The sequence below is a fragment of the Protopterus annectens genome, chromosome 8.part0 (assembly GCF_019279795.1).
Source record: "Protopterus annectens isolate FY-2018-M chromosome 8.part0, PAN1.0, whole genome shotgun sequence".
Taxonomy (NCBI): domain Eukaryota; kingdom Metazoa; phylum Chordata; order Ceratodontiformes; family Protopteridae; genus Protopterus; species Protopterus annectens.
Genome location: NC_056741.1, coordinates 1,290,348,182 through 1,290,370,404, shown reverse-complemented (window position 1 = coordinate 1,290,370,404; position 22,223 = coordinate 1,290,348,182). Strand labels below are relative to the sequence as shown.

Genomic DNA, 22,223 nt, shown 5'->3' with positions numbered 1-22,223 from the left:
TCAGGGAGGAGGAGACAGCAACTGACGCCGGACCAAGACTTTGGAACTCGGGCCGACTGGGGAACCGCCTGACGGCAGGATAACCCAAGTGTAATGACTGCAGCAGTGTAACACGATGAACATCTGAGAAAAGCCGAAAGACATTAGTATGTTTGTTACTGCAGGCTGAACTATGATTCCTGATGAAAGAGAGGGAAATCAGGTATTTAGAATTACAGCGATTTATGCATTTGTTACAAAAAAAAGATAGGAGAGAGATTTTTAAAGATATAATTCTGTATGTAGGAGTAAATATGGCTATAATAGTTGCAGGAGACTTTAAGGATATAATATAAGGCAAAATAAAAAGAAAGCATATGATGCTAAGGTAATGTTAGCAATTATAAGATAATGAAATTTAGGTATTTGGAGTAGGAGTACTTGGACGTATGGTAGAGGTGGACATAAAACAGAAATAGATTATTTTTTTAGTTTCATCAGGGTTGAAAATTTTGGATGAGGGGTATTAGAGTTTTTTTTAGGATCACAGAGCTATATGGATTACTTTGAAAACTAATTCTGATTATAAAAATAGGGAAGGGAATAAAAAGGATTAATGAGGTAACATGGGATGAAGAAGGGAAGATAGACGTTATAAATTTAAGGAAAGACCACACAGAAATTATTTTTTTTATAAAGACTGATCAGAATGGTGGTTGTATTTTAAACAAAAATAAAAAAGTGTTATACAAGTCAGGAAAAATGCATTATGAATTAAGTAAGGATATCTGTGATAGTTTTGAAAAGAAAGAAGAAATATATTTTATTAAAGAACATGAATTAAATGATTTAAATAAAAAAGAAATACAGTATTATATAAACAATGATTTTTTTACAATGAAAGAATGAAGAAATTAAATCACAGTCAAATAAATTTATTAAAGAAAATTATAGTATCATGAGACAAATGAAGGATATGTCAGGTACATTACATACTACTCAAGATAAAATTATGGAAACAGTGGAAGGATACATTAAAGATAGTTTTAGAGTTGAGAATGTGCAATGTGTTGAGTAGATACTTTTTCATATGAAGATAATAAAGATTTAGAAAAAAAAGGATAAAAATGGAAGAACTGGAAAATATTTCTGGAAAAGTAAAATTGGAATCAGCGGCAGGCCCAGACGAAATGAAGTATAGAATGTATAAAAATGACAATTCAAAAGCTAGTTTTTTATAACTGTTAAATGAATAGCTAAGAGAGGGGTTTCAATATAAAGCATTGTGTAGTGGTGTAATTAAATTCATATAGAAGAAAGAAGACACGTGTGAAATACAGTATTGGAGATCTATAGTTCTTAATACTGACATGACTTTTATGAAAATATTCCAAAAACTAATGGAAAGCAAGTAGGATTATAAATAAAATATTTATGGTAAAAATGTAAAACAAAGTACAGGATTTACTGTTAAAAATTAGAGAATTAGTGGATGACACTGTACATAGGAAGGCACAAGCAAAGTTAATGGTGGGTGATTTGAGTAAAGCCTTTGATTCCATTCAGAAAAAAGAAAATATTTGTCACATATAACTTAAGTAACAAAGCCATTTGTCTTACAGCTTATAAATTAAATACAGTTAAGATACTAGTAAATGTCTGGCTAAATAAGGAATTAGTGCTTGAAAAGGGTATAAGGCAAGGTTGCCCTTTGAGTATTAGTATTTCTGCACTAGTAATGAATGCAATTTCACACATATTAATAGAAACGACAGACACAGGGCTAAAGTTAGTAAATCAATACTTAAAAATGATGAGGTTAATCTATTATTGAAATATTTCAGATGTGTACCTGTGTTCAGACATGAAACCCAAGAAATAAAATAATCATCAAGTAAACAGGGCAATAATTTCAACATCACAAAGTCAGCAAAGCTCAAAAATGTTGTTTCATTGACACCACAGAGGTAACTCTATCCAAGTCCACTTGTTCCTCCAAAGTCAAACTCAAAGACAATCAAAAGATTATAAATTAAACCTTTCTTATGGCAAGATGCCAGGAACACCAGATGGACGTAAAACATTTCACTTCTAGTGTTTCATAATTTAACTGTCTAAGCGACATTTAAAACCTAAACAAACAGAATTGATCAGCAAAAATGACAGCAGTCTGGGGAGCAAAATCTAAAGAACTGAAGAGATGATTTATAAATCTGCTCTGACAGACATAACAAAACTCTAAAGAAGCCAATCCAAACAAACATGGCTACACTATAGAAAATCACAGAATTGTAATATATACCATCACTGAAATAAAAGTTTTTTGCAATATGTGGCTGTGTAGTGCCTTCAAACAGTACTCAAAAGCAGGAAAAAAAGCATTGTCATAACAAAAATCCTTTGGTGATTCGCCTTTATGACACTGTATGTGTGAATATTAAAGCAACTTGGTGTTGGAAACTTGCTCAAGTGTAATGCTGTGATCCAAGGAGATATTAAAACTATTTGAGTTTTGGAAACTGGTGTTAAGAGAGGATGGGTATTAGTGTACTTTTTAGCATTAAGTGTAAGGTCTGCATTATCTGTTCACTTTTCTACTACTGAGTAGGATTCCTGTGTAGTGGTCTGTACCCGTCTCCAGGAGGTAGCAGAGCAAGCGACTGCAGCATCATCTGCATATTAAATCATTTTGTACAATGATGTGACGGGGAGGGATTGGTGCAATGGTTCAGGTTTTAACCTTAGAAATGCAAGGTACAGGATTTGATTCAGACTTCTGGTTACTGGTTAGGCTTGTAATAGTCTGCAGACTGATAGCCTAGTATTTGCCTACGAACCTATATGGAATATACAACTAATGAAGGTATCGATAGTCTGATTATGATATCATATGCATATATATTTCTTGCAAGAAATCAGAAAGCTATGATTAATGTGAGAAATTATTTACAAGATTTTATCCAAGAAGCTTTTTCCATAAATAAAGATAAAAGTGTAGGTCTAAGTTATGAAGGTATATTAGGAGGTATTCATTTTAATATGTTAGGGATTAATATACTTGGAGTAACTTTAGGGAAAAGAGAAAATATGAGAGCCAAATGGGAAGAAAAATTAAAGGTTATAGAGAACGTGTATTTTTTGGAAAACTTTCAGATTATCCTTTAAGAAAAAATATATTTAATTAATTTGATTTTACTTGCTAGATTTGCTTGTTTAGCAAGCATATTTAGTATCCTGCTGATACCTGAAAAAGCTTTTATAGAATTGTATTCACATTTATTTGGGGAATCATGATTCAATACAGTAAAAAAGAAGGTGATGGTTTGGAGCTGATAAATCCTATTGTGTATGTAGCCTCTTTACACTTGTATAGAATATTAAAAAGTTTGAAGGATAACTATGACTCTTTATTGGTGAAATTCTTAAAAACTACATATAGAATGGAATGGATGAATATTACGAGTCTTCAGGTACATGACAATGAGAAAATTAATAATTATGAGGATAAAATTATTCTTTGGAAAATGAAAATTAATGAAGATGAGAGAAAGTTATGATATCATAATATTTTGTAAAAGTTTTTTTTTTATATTTATCGGTGGAAAGACATGTAGAAAAAAAACCCCTGCTATTAAGACAAATCCAAAGCTATAAAAGTATGTGGGAATGTCAAGATTTTTTATGAAGGTTAATGATACAGAAATTACCAGTAAAAGCAAATATGCCTTACAAAAGCAAAAATAATAGAAATTGTACATATTGTAATAAATCTGAGACCAGTGAACATGTTTTTGAGTTGTAAAACAGTATTAAATCTTCATGGAAAAAGGTGTTGGATTTGAAATATTCAGAGAATTTTACAGATGTAAATTGTCTTAAAATGAATCAGTATGGATATTATGGGGACAAGCCTAAAGATTATGTTGACAGAATTGATAAAAAAGTATTTTCTATTTGTTTGGATAACATGGAATCAAACAGTGAAGGAACTTATGTTCAATGAAAAGTGGGATCTTTCAAAGATGTTAAATATTAAGATTTTGGCTGTGGAAAATGGAGTGGTGATCCAAAACTGAAAAATGAATAAATTCAACACAACAGCTGCCAGTAATGCTGCAATACAATCAAGCTGCAAACCTAACAAAATAATAGAGCAGGTTTAGAAAAAGACAGGGAAAAACAAAATCAAATAGTAAAAAGGTATACAGAACTAGAGAAAATATATTAGCTTAAAATGAGGTTTATGATGAGACATGGGAACTACTTCATCAAAAATTACTCAAACTAAACAAAGGATGGAGTACCCTGAAATAGTGACACCAGCCACAGAAATTACATAAGAAAAGTTCAAGGATCTGAAGAATCTATGTCATACTTTGATTTACTATATATGAAAATTGTTATGTATAAAACTACCAACTTTGAGTAAAAATCATAACACAGAAAACTTAACATATCAAAACTTACCCTGTATTCCAACGGCGGGTCGACTTGTTTGAGGCCTGATGTGTCCAGTCGACGTTGGACATCCCTTAGGTACTAGAATAAAAGAAGAGATGAAGAAAACAATAGAACAGTAAATGGGTATAATATGTAAACTAAAAGCACCAACTTATTCAGGTAGCAAGAATCCAAACAATACAGGACAATGCAGTTTGTACAGAAGAGAGAGAGTACACAAATATGCAATAACTGCAGCTTTTACTCACCACTCATTACTTTCTGGGCTCATCATTATTACTACCATTTACATAAATTTGCTGTTGCTTGGGACCTAGGGCTGACACATTTCTAAGGTATGAATTATTGCTCTGTGGATGACAAACATCAGTAATAACGAAAGTGATGCACCTTACAACTACTGGCCACAATGAGTTGTAATCGGAAGATAACAAGCAAGTGTTCAGCAACAAAGATGTATCTATATTACTGCCCCTGTAATGATGCTATAGCACTAGCTGATGAAAGTGGAGTACTACGAACAATACAACTACAGTTAAAAAAACTATTATACATCACACTTGCACTGTCTGTTCTGATATTACGAGCTGCTCTCAAAGGTGCATTGCGTGGGAGCCTACTGAAGTTTGAGGACCACTACTGCAATTAACAGAACCGTGAGAATTTAAGAGTGAACAGCACAAACATATTCCAACATTGAGATGTTAGTACCTTGGAGTGCTTCCCCTACTTTGAGATCTCACAGTCACTATTTGTAAGTAGGACTATGAGGAATATAGAGGTGAACCCCCTCCCCCTCAACTAACTACAAGTTTAAAAAATTCATTCTTTTTGTAAGAATTTGATTTCAATTTTCTGAAGTCTCAGGACTCATAGCATCAGACTATGTTACACTTTAACAGACATTCAAAGATATGCATCTGGAGTGTTTCTCCCTAGGCCTCTACTGAAAATTGGCTTTGTTCCAAGTCGGACTTTCCCAGTAAACAAATGTTAAATAAAAAATAAATTTGTATTTGACTCCTCAGTTCTTGTAACTTGGCTTATTCTGCTTTGTGAAACTGCATTCTGGGTGCCCCCTGAAAAAAAAAAAGATGCAGCTGCTGAGTAGTGTGACCAGCTGGTTAAACTGTATAAAAGACTTTCAGTGTTTCCCTTGTTTTTCTACATCCAGCAACCCAGACAAGATGACAGTGGCAGAAAAGATACCCAAGATAAAGCAAGTGGAAGCTGAAACAAATAAAACAAAGATTGCGGGAAAGAAGAAAATGTTTTGCACTGGGTGGTCATGGCAATGAAGAGAAAGACAGACTGCTGCTGCTCATCACTATGCATGCATATATAACACAGATTTTGTACATTCAGCTCAAGAATCAGCCAGAGTTAAAAGGTACTTTACTGATCAGCAACTTTTTGTCTGACAACAGTGTTGCATGACAGATCAAAATTCCTGCAAGTAGGAGGCAGGAAAGAATATACAAGGGGCCTCCCAAACATGCCACACCATCGGATGCAGGGCAGTTGCTGCCTTTACCACCCTTATTCCATATGATTAATTAAATGCTACAAGCAACAGGAATTCCAACATAATACATTTACAAAGAGGGCATTTGTTAAGCATGGCGTGTATAAAGTACTACAACTAGAGACTAGCAGGCAGAAATGGAGGAAAGCAGGTGTTTCACATCTACAGGAAACCTATAAGGGTAATACTAAAACAGACTCAGGTGTGGGACTGTATTATTATTCTAGCAACAGAAGAGATACTAAAAGAAGAAATACCAATACAGAAAAATTACACTTTTGTGTAAAATATGTACTAAATCTCTGAGGACAGGTCAGCATAACAGCAATTCAAAATATTTTGGTTTACCCATTTTACGCATCATTTTGTTGTCCACAGCTTTCAGTTGCAGTGTCTACCTTGTGAATGCCTTCATTCTCCCATCAGCACTCCATGGTAGATTGATTTATTTTACAACTATCTATATATAGTAAGCAAGCAATGCTGAAGCTTTCTGAAATGTGACTGCAGAAATTCAAAAGTGGTGTTAGCTAGTGAGGACTGGGACTGGGCTGCAATCTTGGCAGCCATCCAGAGAGGACACATCAGAGGACTCATACCCAACAGGTGTGGGATCACAGGACAGCAATGGTGCCTTACCAGAGTCAATGATTTTGAATCGTGATGAGGAGTTGGATGCAGTAATGTTGTCAGTCTCTTGCACATCCTTCTCCTCCAAGCATTTTTATTTATACTTCTTTGGGATGGCGACTTGGGAACCGACAGATAGCACAGCATGCAGTGACAGAACACTACATGACAAGTTACTGATGGAGGGATCTGGCCCTAATGCGTTATATTTCCATAATTAAATACAGCATACAATGGGCTTGGAAATATATTTTAAAATATAAAGAAATCATATGGCAATTGCATTTGAATGCAACTGTTTATCCAGGCATTAATAAGAAAGTCTCATTACTGTCAGTTTTAAAAACTATATCACTCCATTGTAATTAGGGTCTCTTTGTGATTATTTTATATATAATATACATTATATATATATACATATATATATATATATATATATATATATATATATATATATATACATATACACATATATAAAATCAGGGTGTTGATGTACAATTTGGTCATTTTCTAAATATGCTTATCACATCTGTCCGAGGCCCTGGACTCCCACTTAGGGGGCTGGACATAAGAGCTCTGCTCCATACGGTATTTTTTTAGTGGCTGCTGCCACAACCATGGCATCAAATGGGAGACCCTTGCTCCAGTGCGTCCTGTCCCCAAGAGGGGCTACATTTTTGTCTGGACACTTAGGCATGGTCTCCACAGTATCTGGTTTCTTCCACGCCTGGTTAAAAATGAGATTTACAAGTTCATCAGCCAGGGTGGGTCACCCAAGACATAGCTGGGTCACACCTGAAAGCTTCCAGGAATGCAGACTCCTCTTGGAAAGGAGTGTCAAAAGACCAACCACCTTTCTGTTTTAAGAGTTCTAGAATGTCTCTAAATGAGACATCTTCCACTGGAGATCTGAGGGACCCTTCCCCTTCATCGAAATTGGTGTCCTCCACAAGAGATTCTTCAGGGGAATCTAAGTGTCTCCTTTTCACATTTTCTTCCAAGGGACCTCATCAGCAGGATGGTCTGATGAGGTATCATAAGAGACTGAGGAATCCTGAGGGGCTGACTGGAGACTTGAACAGGCTGGCTGTCCCAATGGAATGGAAGGTCGATGCTCAGCATAAAGAAATGAAGGAGATACAATTGTTTTAATCCAAGGGGGTAGAGGTGTCTTTTCCTTAGGCAAAGAGAAGGCCCTCTCAACAATCTCAAAGGCAGAGTGTTTAGGAGAGACCAAAAGTAACGATAACAGAGGTGACATCTCTTGAACCACTGCCCCTGTAACCCTGCAAGCATTTCACAATGAGGACGGCGTCCAACCCGAGCTGTCCAGCTCCAAGGCTCTGTGGGGCAGGGATGGCTCCTGTAACTTTGGAGTTGACTCTGGATCTGGTGCTGCTGCTTTGGCTCTGAGTCCTCAGACTCAAAGGCTTGGAGCCGGATAACCCAGGGAAGTGACTGGCATCAAAGAATAAACTGTCTTCAGATCCGAAGAGAACACTCCTAGGGATCTCGGATTTGAGGAAAGTGAAACAGCAGGCTGGACTGGAGGAGAAGAAACCAAAGGGGAAGTAGTCACAGGTAGACATAGTATTTCTTAGTATATAACCCAAAATACTCATTTTTAATATAAATGTACTGACAGGCTGCAAATTGTGCAGCCTGTTAGTACATTTATATTAAAAATGAGTATATTCATCCGATGAAACATTTTAGGTTATATACTAAGAAATACTATGATTGTAAGAGTACAGATGCGATTTATTTTAGTTTTTGTCAAGCATGTCATGCCTATTATGTCGGAAAAACAAACAGAACTTTTAAAGATAGAATATTAGAACATGCAAGGGATATACGAAATTTGAAACAATCTAATGCCCTAGCAAATCATATTTTAAATACAAACAGTACCCACTGCTTCAAATTTTTGGTTTTACAACAAGTATTAAGGACAAATAGAGGTGGGGACATAGAAAATTATACGGAAGAGTTAGAATAGAAATGGATTATCAAGCTGAATGCAGATAGATATCCGGGCTTGAATGGCTGTACTTCACTAGTCCCTTGCCTTAAAGAAAGACGTCTTAAACATTAATTTCTAGGTTTTAATGTGGTACTATGGTTCATCAAGCTTTTGTATTTACTTATATATATATATTTAAGATTTTATATAGGACATTTTTACATTATATATATTTTTTATACTTTTACATATATTATGGTCAATAATGATGGTTTTTACAGAGAGACATGTACTTTAAGGTTGGTTTTAAATACATAGTTTGCATAAGCTTGTACTAATAGTGTTTAATTGTTAAATTATTTGACTGTATTGCTTTAAATAGTTGAAACCACACTGATTGCTTAAGTATTTAACCAAGCATGGTCTGCATTAACATTGTCTGATGAAGCAACACTGAGTTGTGAAAGCGCTCACCTACTTTTCTTTTCTAAATAAAGTTACTGTGGATAGTTTCAGTGTGTAACTTTGGTGCCTCATTCTATTCTTCCTGTTTTCTTATCCCTACTGTGCCGCGATCTAAGCAACAGCCCCCGCTGCTGTTCACTTAGGTGCCTTTTTGCGAAAGTGCATTTCGGCAAAAATGCACTTTCATGAAATAGAGCTTGCCTAATTACGTTTCGTTGAAACAATTTTGTTGGGTCAAGGTAGTCCCATATATGTATGTATATATATATATATATATATATATATATATATATATATATATATATATATACACACACACACACACACACACACATATGCACACACTACCTGCACAAATACATAATACAAAGAGATGGGGGAAATGAACATTCAGTGCATTTATGCACATAAAAATGTCTATATTTATTCATCATAATGTATAAGACAGCTCTAGCTACAGGAGTGATCATAACTCATACATGACTAACAATAGGAACGAGCAGCCACTAACACAGATTTGCCCATATTTGCTGTGATATCAAACATTCCTTGGCTGGCTCTGCAGTACACAAAAATAATGTCCTGACTGCACCCTAACTGATGGAGACTCTATCAGCATCTCAGGTTCCATAGGAGCCAACCAGAGAGGGATGGCAGTGAGTAAGTAACAAATTATTTCTCTACCATCACTGTTGAGGGCCACTGCACTAGCTACCCCTTGTTGCCTGAGGAAAGAAACCTTCTTAAGACTAGCAGAGAAACCTACAAAGCAGTGCTCTTGTACTGTAAAGCACACCATGTACAAGGAAGCGTGCACTTACACTCATACCATTGTAGGTACTGCTATGACAAGGACTGCTGGCAGCTAAGGGAGAGGGTTTGGGGGCAGGTCATCTAACTGATGTTTCTTCCTTCACTGCAGCCTCACCATTAAAAGGGCTCTGCAAAGGCAAATCCCCACTGGAAGAGGAAACTCGTCCGGGACATTAGGTGAGTATGGCTCCAGTCATCAAGACAATGCAAAAAAAAAAAAAGGTCAGATTGTCATTACATGGAGAATAACAACTGGCAGTCCTGGAAAAACAAGGCAGAAAAATATCTTTAACATCTCACACCCAGACTCAATGCTAACAGGGATTTCTAGGCCTAGCTACAAAACATTTATGGCTGCATTTGTAATTACAGCAATTTTATGAGCTACCACAAACTGATTTCCATTCCTCCTGTGCTGCAACACTGCAATGCATTGCAGCAATGCAGACCCCCCCCCCTTTTATTTTTTAGCCAAGTCATTCTTCACACTGGTATACAATGATTTTCTTAAGGCTGCTATTGCACTTCTGTGGTTTTCAAGATACCGAAAAGATGGTGATTAACCAGACCAGCCTTTGCAAAGAAGTGGTAGGATAAATGAAAATGACAGAACTTAAGAATGCATAGGACACAATTTCAGTTTGTACACTGGTATGAGAAAAACAGAAATAAGGTATCAGCTAACTGTAATCAACTTATCCAGAAGGTATGGGAGTGGGTAGTCTGGGTGGTGGAATTTCTGCAATAGGTTAGGTAACTACAGCAGTAGGTTTGTTGGGTTCTTAATCTTAGTTTCTGCAGCACTGTAAAGTGGACTGCTGTTTTCTTTCTTTCTTTTATTTATACTTTATTCACTAGGTTAGGCCCAAAAGGCTAACAGTCTCTTTTCTATGGGGACCCAAGGTAGTATTCAAATGGACAAGGGGAAATTTGGCCAAGACACTGGGGAAATTCCCCTAATCTTATCAGTAGGTGTTGTGAGATCTTTTGTATCCACTTAAGCTACCACCAGCTCAGGCTGATAGGTGCCTTGGATTTAACACGAGGCATTGTTTTTTATATGATGCACTAAAACTGACATGCTTGTGTTTCCTGTTACTAGTGAGCAACTATGCTGCTGCTACTTGTGTACTGCTGTACATCAAATAGTAAACCACTGCATGTGTGGAATTTAACAGAGAAGTCTAATCACGTTCATCCCTCTCCAATAACTCTTAACATAGGGGATATGCCATACAAGGCACACCAGGCTGGTTTCAGAACCTTACAATAATGTGCAAGACAAATTACACTGCTAGCCCACAGGTTGACTCTAATGCTTGACACACCCCTAGATTCTGTGTCTACCACCCAATGAGCATGTAAAGATGAACTTCAGTACTTCAGAACCAAGTCCACAAAAGCACACCATGACAATGTGCATGCTTGCCAGAAACAGTATTAAGTCCCCTTCCTAGTCCAGTACCACAGCTTATCATTGAGTTTAAGTTTTGCCATCAACAACAGTATATGGAAAAGATGCCTCTAAGGGCATCCTAAGTTTAAATGTTTGAGTCATCTTGTCTGGGTCAACCTGTATACAGGAATCACAGACTTCCATGGATCAACCCTGGACATGCTTCCTAGCTAAAATCATGGGTTTACCCATTCTCCACTTTAGAAACTATGAAATGAGCTTTGGCAACTGATGTCCACGGCAGTGAGCCTGGTCCAAGTTCCACTGGGACCTTGGATAATGACATGCATAGACCAGGGACTACAAAAGAACTTGAGCCAAGCAAAAATGTCAGATGTCTTGGTTACATTTCTTGAGCCTCTGACTACCTTAAAAACAAACTGATAAAAACAACTCAGGTTACTGCTCAGGTTACTGCTCCCAGACACAGTAAATAACCGTGAACGAATGTAAAAGTTGTAACAATATGCCAAATGGATGCAAGAGAACCTCTCCGTTTTTCTTCTTCCTTATATATAGCTATATGCTATAGCAATACAAACCTGGTATCAACCTTATGGAAAAACTGTCATTTGGATAACTGAATTTGTATAAGGAAGAAGAAAAATGTAGAGGTTCTCTTGCATCCATTTGGCATATTGTTTGTGTTATTGTGTATTGCTGGAGCGGAGCAGTTCAGACTTGTATCTGATGAAGTTGAGTAAGGTGTACTCAACGAAAAGTGGATTTTGAAAAGAAAGCATGATAAATCAACAACTTTTACATTCGTTCACGGTTATTTACTGTGTCTGGGAGCTGTAAGCGAGGTTTTTTTGGAGTTCAAGCTGTTTTTTGGAGTTGGTAACCGGAGTTGTTTTTATCAGTTTGTTTTTAAGGTAGTCAGAGGCTCAAGAAATGTAACCAAGACATCTGACATTTTTGCTTGGCTCAAGTTCTTTTGTAGTCCCTGGTCTATGCATGTCATTATCCAAGGTCACTTAGGAATAACCTTTGGATGCCTCCATGCATGGAGGATCAAGATAGGTCCTACTAAGCTGAAAGCCCAGTGGAACTTGGACCAGGCTCACTGCGGAGCAGTTCAGACTTGTATCTGATGAAGTTGAGTAAGGTGTACTCGACGAAAAGTGGATTTTGAAAAGAACGCTTAATAAATCAACAACTTTTACATGGCCTCTGACTACCTTCTCAAATCGTTCCTCCACACACTTCTTACAAGGAATGTTGAGGATAGGAACTTGACTCCATAATGTACTAGTCAAGGCCTCAAGCTTCTTCTAGTCTAAATAGATTCCGAAATGAATGTTCCTTTCTCCCAACTATTTTGGGTATAAAGCCCTGGCAAGCACTACAGCTTTTAAAGTTGTGTTTAGGACCTGGGCATCTTACATAACAGCTGTGGAAATCTTTATATGGAATTTGTCTACCACAAGAACATTTACCTTTCCTCTTAGGAGTAGACATACTATTAAGTATATTGCTGGTCATCTGATTCCCCTAAACAATACAAGTATATCAGCCAATAAAACAATAAGATTTCCTCATGGTCTATGTACCTGAACTGAGCTCGGGAGCAGACTTAACAATGCTTGACTACAGATGTTATATAATGGTACCTACACTAACAAATGCAGCAAGAAAGATCTAAAATGGTGTAAGTAAACACCAGCTTTATATAGGGAAGGTAATGATGTCCCTAAGGGCAGACGTCTTCCCAGCTTGATATCTACCTGTACAGATATGTGGATCCTGTGACGGACTGGCTTCACATTCAGGACTAGTTCTTAACCCGAGTAGGCTCTGCACCCCCACCCCAAGTAACATGAATTGGGTATCAAAGAATAAATTACTTTAGCTGGTTAACTGACCTGACCCACTATAGACTCTCTTTAGCAGTAACCTAAGACACAAAAGTAAATATAATGTTTAAAAAGTCTCAGTCCACACATCTTTGGGAGGGGGAAGGACCCCAGATGGAGAAAACTAACAGACACAGGGTAACCTGCACACTTTACAGTGATAAGACAGGACTGGATTTCAAACCCTGAAAGTCGAGGGCAAAACCCATGAGCCTTCATACTGCCCTAAAAGGCTCTGAGCATCTAAATATTCTGCAGGGATGAACAAAATTCCTCAGAACTTAAGGGAATGCATACACAATGTCAAGGACAGACAAAAATGCACAATGATCTACTTAAATAAAAAGAAGAGATGCTACCATATCCTTACCAGGAGATTTTCCATTTGGTGGACTTTTTCATTCACGTGGTTTAGGATTTTGCGACAGCAATCTGCTGCTTGCAAAACCCGTTGCTTTTCTTCTTCTTGTTCTGTCAACACACAAAAAAATGGCATCAATACTGCCCACTATACACAAAGCATCAAGGTAAAGTCAATGTGTATGATATATCCTTTCACTGCCATTTGCCTTTCAACATTTTTCTCCTTCTCAATTGTGTAATGCTCCTTCCACCATCTCAATCACTTATGATATCACTAGTCTATCAACCTCAACCAATTACAGTACATTTGCATAATTACCGCACTGTTTCACATTTTCTATGTCTCCTTACCTGTGTCGTGCTTGAAATGAGTCTTCATACCAGTGTACTTTCACAGTTAAAAATGTACAAATATAAATAAATAAAATAAGCATGCTCACCTAACAGCAGTACAATTTACTACATTTGGAAATTAGTCTAATGTTCCTAGCACTGGACACACCAGAACGGAGATGACCTCCTTCCCACACCAAGAACATCAACAAGAAACACAGAAAATGGTAATGAGTCCATGACATCCTCTCCTCTTTTTATGTAAGCTATTACCAATAAATAGAATAAAACAAAGACAATCTATGTAAATAGTTTACTTACAAGTATAAAACATAGTTTTGGAATGTAAGCACTATAGATGTTCCTGGGTAAAGAGAATTCTGAGAAAGAGTCGGATGATTTTTGTTTGAGGAACATATTCAAATAACTGATATTGCCATGGAGGCAAGCTTTGCCCATCACTATGCAGAATTTGTTTATGGGGATGGTGTAAGCAGGATTTTATGGGTTCCTATTATGTGATCGAAAATCCCTTTAGGCGAATATGAAGACGTTGAACCGTATTGCGTGAGGTACATAAACCCTGAACAGTCAAAACCGCGAAGTTCGAAATGTCAATTTGTTTTGGTTGGCCCGTCTGCGGTACAGCTCCATAAGGTAAGTGTGTGACAATTGAGGGAGAGGGTGGCCTAATGGTTAAGGTGGTTACCTTACAAACACAAGGTGCAGGGTTTGAGTCTCACAAGAGATAATTGGCTAGGCTTACAATGGCTCACAAGGGCAGTTAGCCTAGTACTAACCTATGAACCTATAAGATAGGACTTTAGTGTTAGGATAAAGCTCATAGATAGGTAATGTATGTAAGAGTTACTGTAGTGTTAGGTGTAGGGTTTTTTTAAGTGTATGTATGTGTATTATTTATTTTGTTTAGGTGTATGTCTGTAGGGGATGTGTGCAGTAGTTACAGACCTTAGGGTTAGGGAGGGGTTAAGGAGAGTGCATAGATAGTTGTGTTTATGGGGATTAGTGTAGTGTTGGAGGTAGGGTTTTGGTGCTTTAGTTTAGGTTAGAAGTAGGGTTTGGTTAGTGTATGCATGTGGTTTATTTATTTTGTTTGGGTAGGTAGTATGTAGCGGGTGGTGGGGTTGGCCGACTATGACAGTTCGATATTTTTTTTTCACGGTTTAGTGCATTCGGGATTTTTGCAGTTCGCGGTATAGGGGGCGATGTTTTGGTATTCGCGCATAGGGTTTTTCACTTTGGTAATATAGACCCGGACTTTATTTGTAAGAGATTCTTTAACTCAGCAACATGTTGTTAGTTATTTTCATTTTACTGATTACATACTTTGTGTATAAAGGTAGTATAGGTGAAGGTGTTGTATTTTTAGATATATTAAATGACAATCCTCATTGATTGTCATTTACCTAGAAGATGCATCACAATGAAATCAATTTTTTGGTGTTTCCGGTTGGTGTTTCCGGATGTAAGGTTATTTTCAAAGTATAGAAAGCTTAGTGATTCTGGTTGTCATCTACCCCATATTAAATTTTCATTACCATACAGAGAGTTACTTATGGTTAGGGGAATATGTAGTTCCCATTTACATTTTTTGAGAGAAGTGAAGAAAGATGTACAAAATTGTGTTGATTATGGGTACAGCAAGAGTGACTTGTTAGAACCGTAAAATAAAAGTGTTTACTTTAGATAGGGAAGAGTGATTAAATCAATCACATCCATCATATCGTTTGGATGAATGCTGTTATATGCATCATGGAACTGATAAAAATGCTTCAGAAAAAATATTTTTTGTTACACTATACAATATTTTCACAAAGAATATGATTCAATTAATGAAAAAGTACTGGAAGTATTTTGTAGATGTGACTAAGAACAATTTTTCAAAATGTACTTGTACTTTCTTGTTAGAGGTAAAAATGTTAGGGATATTTTAGTCCACATTCACTACATTAGTAGAAAGGAGAGGAAAAAGAATGTACATCCACATTTTAGGGGTGCCTATCCTTGTGGCTACTGTTTTGGTATTGTCAGAAGTTTGGACAACTTAAATAAGAAATTTGAAGTGATACAATGTTTTACATTTTGATAGTATAGGTGTTGTTATAGCTAGCTTTAGGCACCAGTGAACCCTGCTGTCGCTGGGGGGCCCCCAACCACAGCAGTTTGTCTTACCCTGATATTTTGCAACAGGTCTGTCAAACCAACAAAAGCTAATACAACAGTCATGTGTACTTAATAAACTAGATGAGTAATAAGTCATACTTACATCTCCTTTAAAATTCAAAGATGTCTCTGGTCACAGTAACCAGTAACAGTGTTTTATCAAGCAACAGGCTTCACAATTCCATTAAATATTTTACCACTGATACAGCACCTCTGGCTTAGTTAAACTCTGCTAGTGAACATTCAGCCCACTAAAATTAACAACATAGCCAACCTTAGGTACTTGCAATACCCATGGCTGCAATGTGGCTCCCTTAGTCATCCTTGACTATATGTGGGGGCCCCACAAAAGGTGCTGCTAGTTGGGGAAAAATTTGCATTAATTTCCTGATTATGCTCTTTCACCTGAACAGGTCTGTGATATAACCCTGTTAGGATAAAGCTGATAATGAACATAACCAAGGTAAGCACTAGAGAGATCAGCAGCCCAGAGTGACTGTTCTCAGTGCAAACATTGGATTTTAAGAAAAGCTGATGCTTCTGATCTTCAGGGATGGTTTTCTTTTTTCAGGGAATTTTATAAACACTGGTAGAACACCAGCTACTGCAACTTTCAACTTATTTGCAGAAAAATTCATTGCAATCCCTCTAATAGCAGAATAAAGGCTCAAAATAATGAACATGTTCCAAACATTACACAAATTCAATTAAAAAGTTAATAGTATAACACCTTTTCATCAGCTTTCATTTTTTGGTCAAATCACTATAAAAATCTGATGTCTGGGCTTATTGACTGTAACCCTGGATGATTTACAAGCAAATCAAACGTTTTACAAAGGATACAACAAAACTATGAGAAAAATCAGGTAAGGTAAATAAAAGTGACTTACCCCTGCTGCTGTTTGGCAATTGCTATATGGCAGTCACTGATCTGGTGTGACAATACCAGTGTTGCACAGTGTACTGCTATTTGTTGAAATAAGTACAAAACTAGCATTGTATGGCTTATGTGTGTGTGTGTATGTGTGTGTAAAATAACAGTGATTTTTTACCTGTGCACACACCCACTAATGTCAGGACACAGACATTATTCTTCTTCTGGGTATCAGTTAAAAATGTAGCTAATGAATAATTATATTTCAAAAGTAATGAATAAAATATATCACAGAACATTCAGACACTTAGATCTTCTAAGAGTCTGGGAGCCCCCACTCCCCAGACTGTATAAATGGAAACATGGGGCTCCCTTAATCATCCTTGACTGTGTGGGGGCCCCAAAAAAGCTGCTGCTGGTTGGGGAAAATGAGGAGGAAAAATGTATTAATTTTCTGATTACGCTCTTTAACCCGAACAGGGGTTTGATACGACCCTGTTAGGATAAATCTGATAATTATCTATGTTCTCAACTGCACCCATTCTAAATGTGTGTGTGTATGTGTGTGTGTGTGTGTACAGAAAACTGCTGTAGGTTTTGTGTGTGTGTGTGTGTGTGGGGGGGGGGGGGTTGTGTGGTTATTACTACTTTAATTGCCATCACAATCAAACATTAGAGGTGTGCACATGAGGTTATTATACCTTGTGTTTGAGCTGAAGACAATGTGTTCATTCTTTTCTTTTACTTTTTTGACAGACCTCAGGAGGTGTACAAAGAGGGTTACTATAGTTTGTGCAGGGGCAGTGTACTATCTAGGAGCAACAAAGTTTTTTTTTCACTTTCCTCACAATCACACTTCAAGCATGTATGCAGGTAGCTGCCTTTGACAGTTTGGGTTGAGGAATGAGGAGGCATGCTATGTACATGTATGTCAGCATTCACCTGAAATACATGAATGTAGAAATGTGAACCTCTGCTTTCATCCCAGTCTAACACCAGAAGGATACATAGACAGTTTTTTTTTTTTTGGGGGGGGGTTCCAAGATAAGACCTGTATATCCAGATAGCAATTGGCTTGTTAGTTTATTGTGAATCACTATTTTGTCATCTTTGAACATTAAACCTTTGGTACAAGCTGGATTAAAAAGTTGGGAAAATGCTCTAAATGTATTTCAGAACATGCATAACCCAGTGCTTCTGGTGGCTCTGGCTTAACTGAATTATTTCCTAAATGGTTATTACTGTGCTTACTTGGTCAGGAAAGGTGTGTTGACAGGATACAAGGCAAATTAAAGCTGAACAGCAACACAATTTCTTTCCTTAATCAAAAATTCTGTTCAAGCCATCAATGGATGAAAAGGTTGTGCAAAAAAAAAAAAAAAAAAAAACTTTAAAATGCACTTCAGAGCATATAGGAAGATATGGCTTCTTGAAAAAGCTGAAGAGTAAAGCACAATTTGAGAAAAGGAATAAAAAAGTAATGTGCATAGCATGGGAAACCCAAGATGGAGGGAGGGGTGATCAGGGGAAGATTGGAGGGTGTGTGTGTGTGTGTGTGTGTGTGTGTGTGTGTGTGTGTGTGTGTGTGTGTGTGTGTGTGTGCGTGTGTGTGTGTGCGTGTGTGTGTGTGCGTGTGTGTGTGTGTGCGTGTGTGTGTGTGTAGGGTGGTTGAAACAGTAGGCCTAGGATGCCATTTCACCTAAGTCCAAACCTGTGCATAGAGTTCCTGCAACGTAAAATTGGTGCAACTAAATTCCAGTATCTGTAAATAATATCCCTTTGTGAGATGGGCCAACATAGTGTGGTACACAGGCCTGTTGTAATTAAGAGCACTATAGCTACAGGTCATTCAGTTTGCAGCACAAACTAAAAGGTTGCTTAAGAGGGGTATCAGCAATAGGATGATACATAGACTGCAAGTGCCTAGGGGGCCCCCAGCTTGATATCTGCTGGGGGCCCCCAAAATGCTAACACCGGCCCTGGGTGCTATTTATGCCTTGTGGTGTCCTTGTAGTATGGTTTATACAGATCAGACTGCAAGAAAAATTACAAGGCTCTAAGAATGCACATGAGATATCAACAATACAATGATAGCAAGATAACAGTCCAGTTGTTATGCATTTTCTGCAGTATCATGAGAGCAACAGTACTCTTTTGGACACTACACTTTTACAAAAATTAAATACGAGTGAAAGAGAAGGCATTAATATTAGGGATTATCTTTTCTATAATGAAACATTACTTAGTTTTAAACTGAACACAATGCAACCTTATGGTTTAAATAGGGAGCATGCATGAAGAGTGTTCTTTACTAGTATTTGTTTTTTAATTAATTTATTGGTAAACTATTTGCAGTTGTTAACTGATGTTAATATAAATTGCTTGTGTTTATGGTTGCCTATTTTCCTGGAAGGTGTTAGCCAAGGAGCTATAAATTATTTTAATTAAGTGCTTAAACTTTGTCATTTTGTCCTAATAGAGACTGCTGTCATCCTGACTGCTACCACAGTAGTCCTATCACCAATTTCCTTCCCTGGGATTCTTTTCCTTTTTCCACTGATGCTTATACCAAATACTTATTTTCTCTTCACTTACTTTTCTTTTTACCTGACTTGAGTTTACACCTTTTTTACTCTGTTTCTTTGGACTACTTGATATTTCATTGTACTTCTGTGCCTCTCCTTTACTGTTTTGCTATCTTATTACCGCCTACTGCAAACATCTTTCTATTTTTTTTCTACAAATGTTCTTAGTTTTTATAACCACCAACATGTATATACAATATGCTACCTTTGTCTCCGATATGTACTGTGTTTAATTTATATTGAGTTTACTCACAGGTAAACAAATGACCAAGTTACGTTCTGTTATACATATATACTCTTGTTTTTTCTTTAGCAACTGTTGTCCATGTTACATAATGTTTTTTTTTAAGTAATGTACTATTGGAGTTACATAATGTTTTTAAGGGTTTACCTTTAAAACCGCGATTTGCAGAAGGGTGAACAGCACATTTCCTAAAGGCAGTTTGCAAATGCCGAATGCAAAAAGGTTTGAATGTGCAATGAGTGAATACACAGTGAGATTCGCTCATTGAACATTCGACATTCAGGGATGGATTGCACTACAGTGGGGCTCGGGAAATGGTTCCTTTCCCCACTGTAGTGCGATCACAGCGTTAGAATAATAAAGTGGGGGGGTGGGGCGCAGCCCCCCACATGGGGGTGCATGGGGTGGCCTGTCCCCCTGTTTTGCACTTTTTTTCTTCGACTTTCATGTTCGAAAAACAGCGAATCTGCTGTTCGATTTGCTATTTTTTGAACATGTAGGTTTGTCAACATTGTTAGTTTTGTGGTTTCGAGTTGCTCATATGAGCACTCGCCCTTCTGCAAATAGAGGTTTTAAAGGTAAACCATTTTTAAGTAATGTACTACAGGAGCTTTTCTCCTCGGCTCTCTGCTGAAAAAGGGCTTTGCCCAGTTTGACTAACTTGGTTAACAAACGTCAATAAATAAATAAAACTACAGTTTTATTATTATTTTATATATTTTCTTGTGTTACAAATACATATGCTTGTAAAGATCCAGAAGAACAGGAAGGTTCTGAGCTATTTCTTAAACACCTCACCACAAATTCCACTTGAGGAATACTGTCTAGCTTAGAGCCACTGTGACAATACCTTATAAGCAAGCAAAAAGGATTGGTTTGTTCTGAGTGCCAGGCTATACATGTAGACCTCCATATAAGGATATGTGATTCTGAAATTCTTCTTACTAAAGTGATGGCCATCATGAAAAGGGTCTTTCAGGACAGGTATTAATGCTATTATACTGGACATCTCAAAGTGAGGCAGGGTTAGATTCTGTATCACAAAATTTATTTACTTATTAATTTATTTATTTACATTGATTAACTGGGTAGTGTCCAACTGGGCCAGTAGCCCATTTTCAGTGAAGACCCAGGGAAGAAAAGCTCCAGTAAATTAACAATTTAGTTTACTAAACAAGTACTCAAGAAATGAGTAATTAATAAATCACAATTACAACAGTACAATTAAACAGCTAAAGAAAAAAATAATAGTTGTGGAAGCATAACATCATATATTGTAGAGATACAAATAACTAGATCTATTGTCAGAAAGTACAGTTGTGCACATCTACCATAAACGTAGATGTTCGAGTCTAGTCACTGTTGAAGTCATCACATTTGGGTTATCCCTGCCAGGGTAGCCATCGCCCAGCCTGAATACCAGAGACTAAGCATTTCTGCGTCGGTTGCTGTCACTTGAGGACTGACGTCAGGACGTCAGTGGTATAAAGGAAAGCATCCAATGCCATTACATCAGTTTTTGTTGCCCTAACCTGTCAGGAGCTCCCAAAGTAGGAGGCCAGGCTCTGGTGGTAGAACCCCACAAGTGGAAAATAAATACCAATATGCCCATTGTAAGGAAAGGAGAACAACAAGAGAAAGGGGGATGGAGGGAGGGAAACCATGACTGCAACAGCAAACACACTCGAACATCTACATTTATGGTAAGTGTACACAACTGTGCTATGGTCTTCATGTTTCACTGTTGCAGTTATCACATTTGGGTAGATTCCCAAAGCTGAGGAAATGGGTGGAGGCAGTCCAGGAAGCTAGGGGGTGGCTAGCATGCCCTGCAAGACTGCAGAGGCAAACACTGCCCTGGATGTGGAGAAGAGAGGCAGGTGGTAATGCTTGGTAAAAGTATGAACAGATGTCCAGGTGGCAGCCTCCAGGATGTCCCTGGTGGGGACTCCTCTAAGGAAAGCTGCAGAGGTGGAGGCTGCTCTGGTGGAGGGTGTCCTGACCCACTTGGGGGGAGGCTTGCCATGCTGTTTGTAGCAGAAACGGATGCAGTGTGCTATCCATTTGGAAATGGTTTGTTTGGAGATGGCTTTGCCTTCTGCCTCTGAAGCAAAGCTATCCAGCAATTGATCAGACTTTCTGAAGGGTTTTAGTCCTATCCAGATAGTATCAGAGCTGTTTGTGCACATCTACAGAGTGCAAAATCCTTTCCCCCTTGTTTTGGGGGATAGGAAAGAAGGTGGGTAAATGGATGGATTGGTTGAGAGCCACACTGGACACCACCTTGGGCATGAAGGACGGATTAGTTCTGAGGGATACCCTGTCTGCATAGAAGATGATGAAGAGTTCCACAGCCATGACTGCTTGCAGCTCAGACTCTTCTGGCTGAAGTGATGGGGAGGAGGAAGGCTGTTTTCCAGGAGAGAAATTTTAGCTCTGCAAAAGAATCTAGTTCGGAAGGGAGCAGGGTGAGCTTTTCCAAGACAAAGTTA

General features: G+C 37.6%; 1 protein-coding gene across 6 annotated transcripts in view; it reads right to left on the bottom strand.

The window, feature by feature from the left end:
- ARHGEF1 (Rho guanine nucleotide exchange factor 1) overlaps positions 1–22,223 on the bottom strand; it is a 3,019,431-nt gene that overhangs the window by 647,084 nt on the left and 2,350,124 nt on the right. For all 6 annotated transcript variants that reach the window (XM_044080805.1, XM_044080809.1, XM_044080807.1 and 3 more), the window contains 2 exons: positions 13,519–13,619; positions 4,447–4,518 (listed from right to left, as the gene is read on the bottom strand). In XM_044080805.1, the coding sequence (XP_043936740.1) occupies positions 4,447–4,518; positions 13,519–13,619 (173 nt within the window). The remainder of the gene's footprint in view (positions 1–4,446; positions 4,519–13,518; positions 13,620–22,223) is intronic.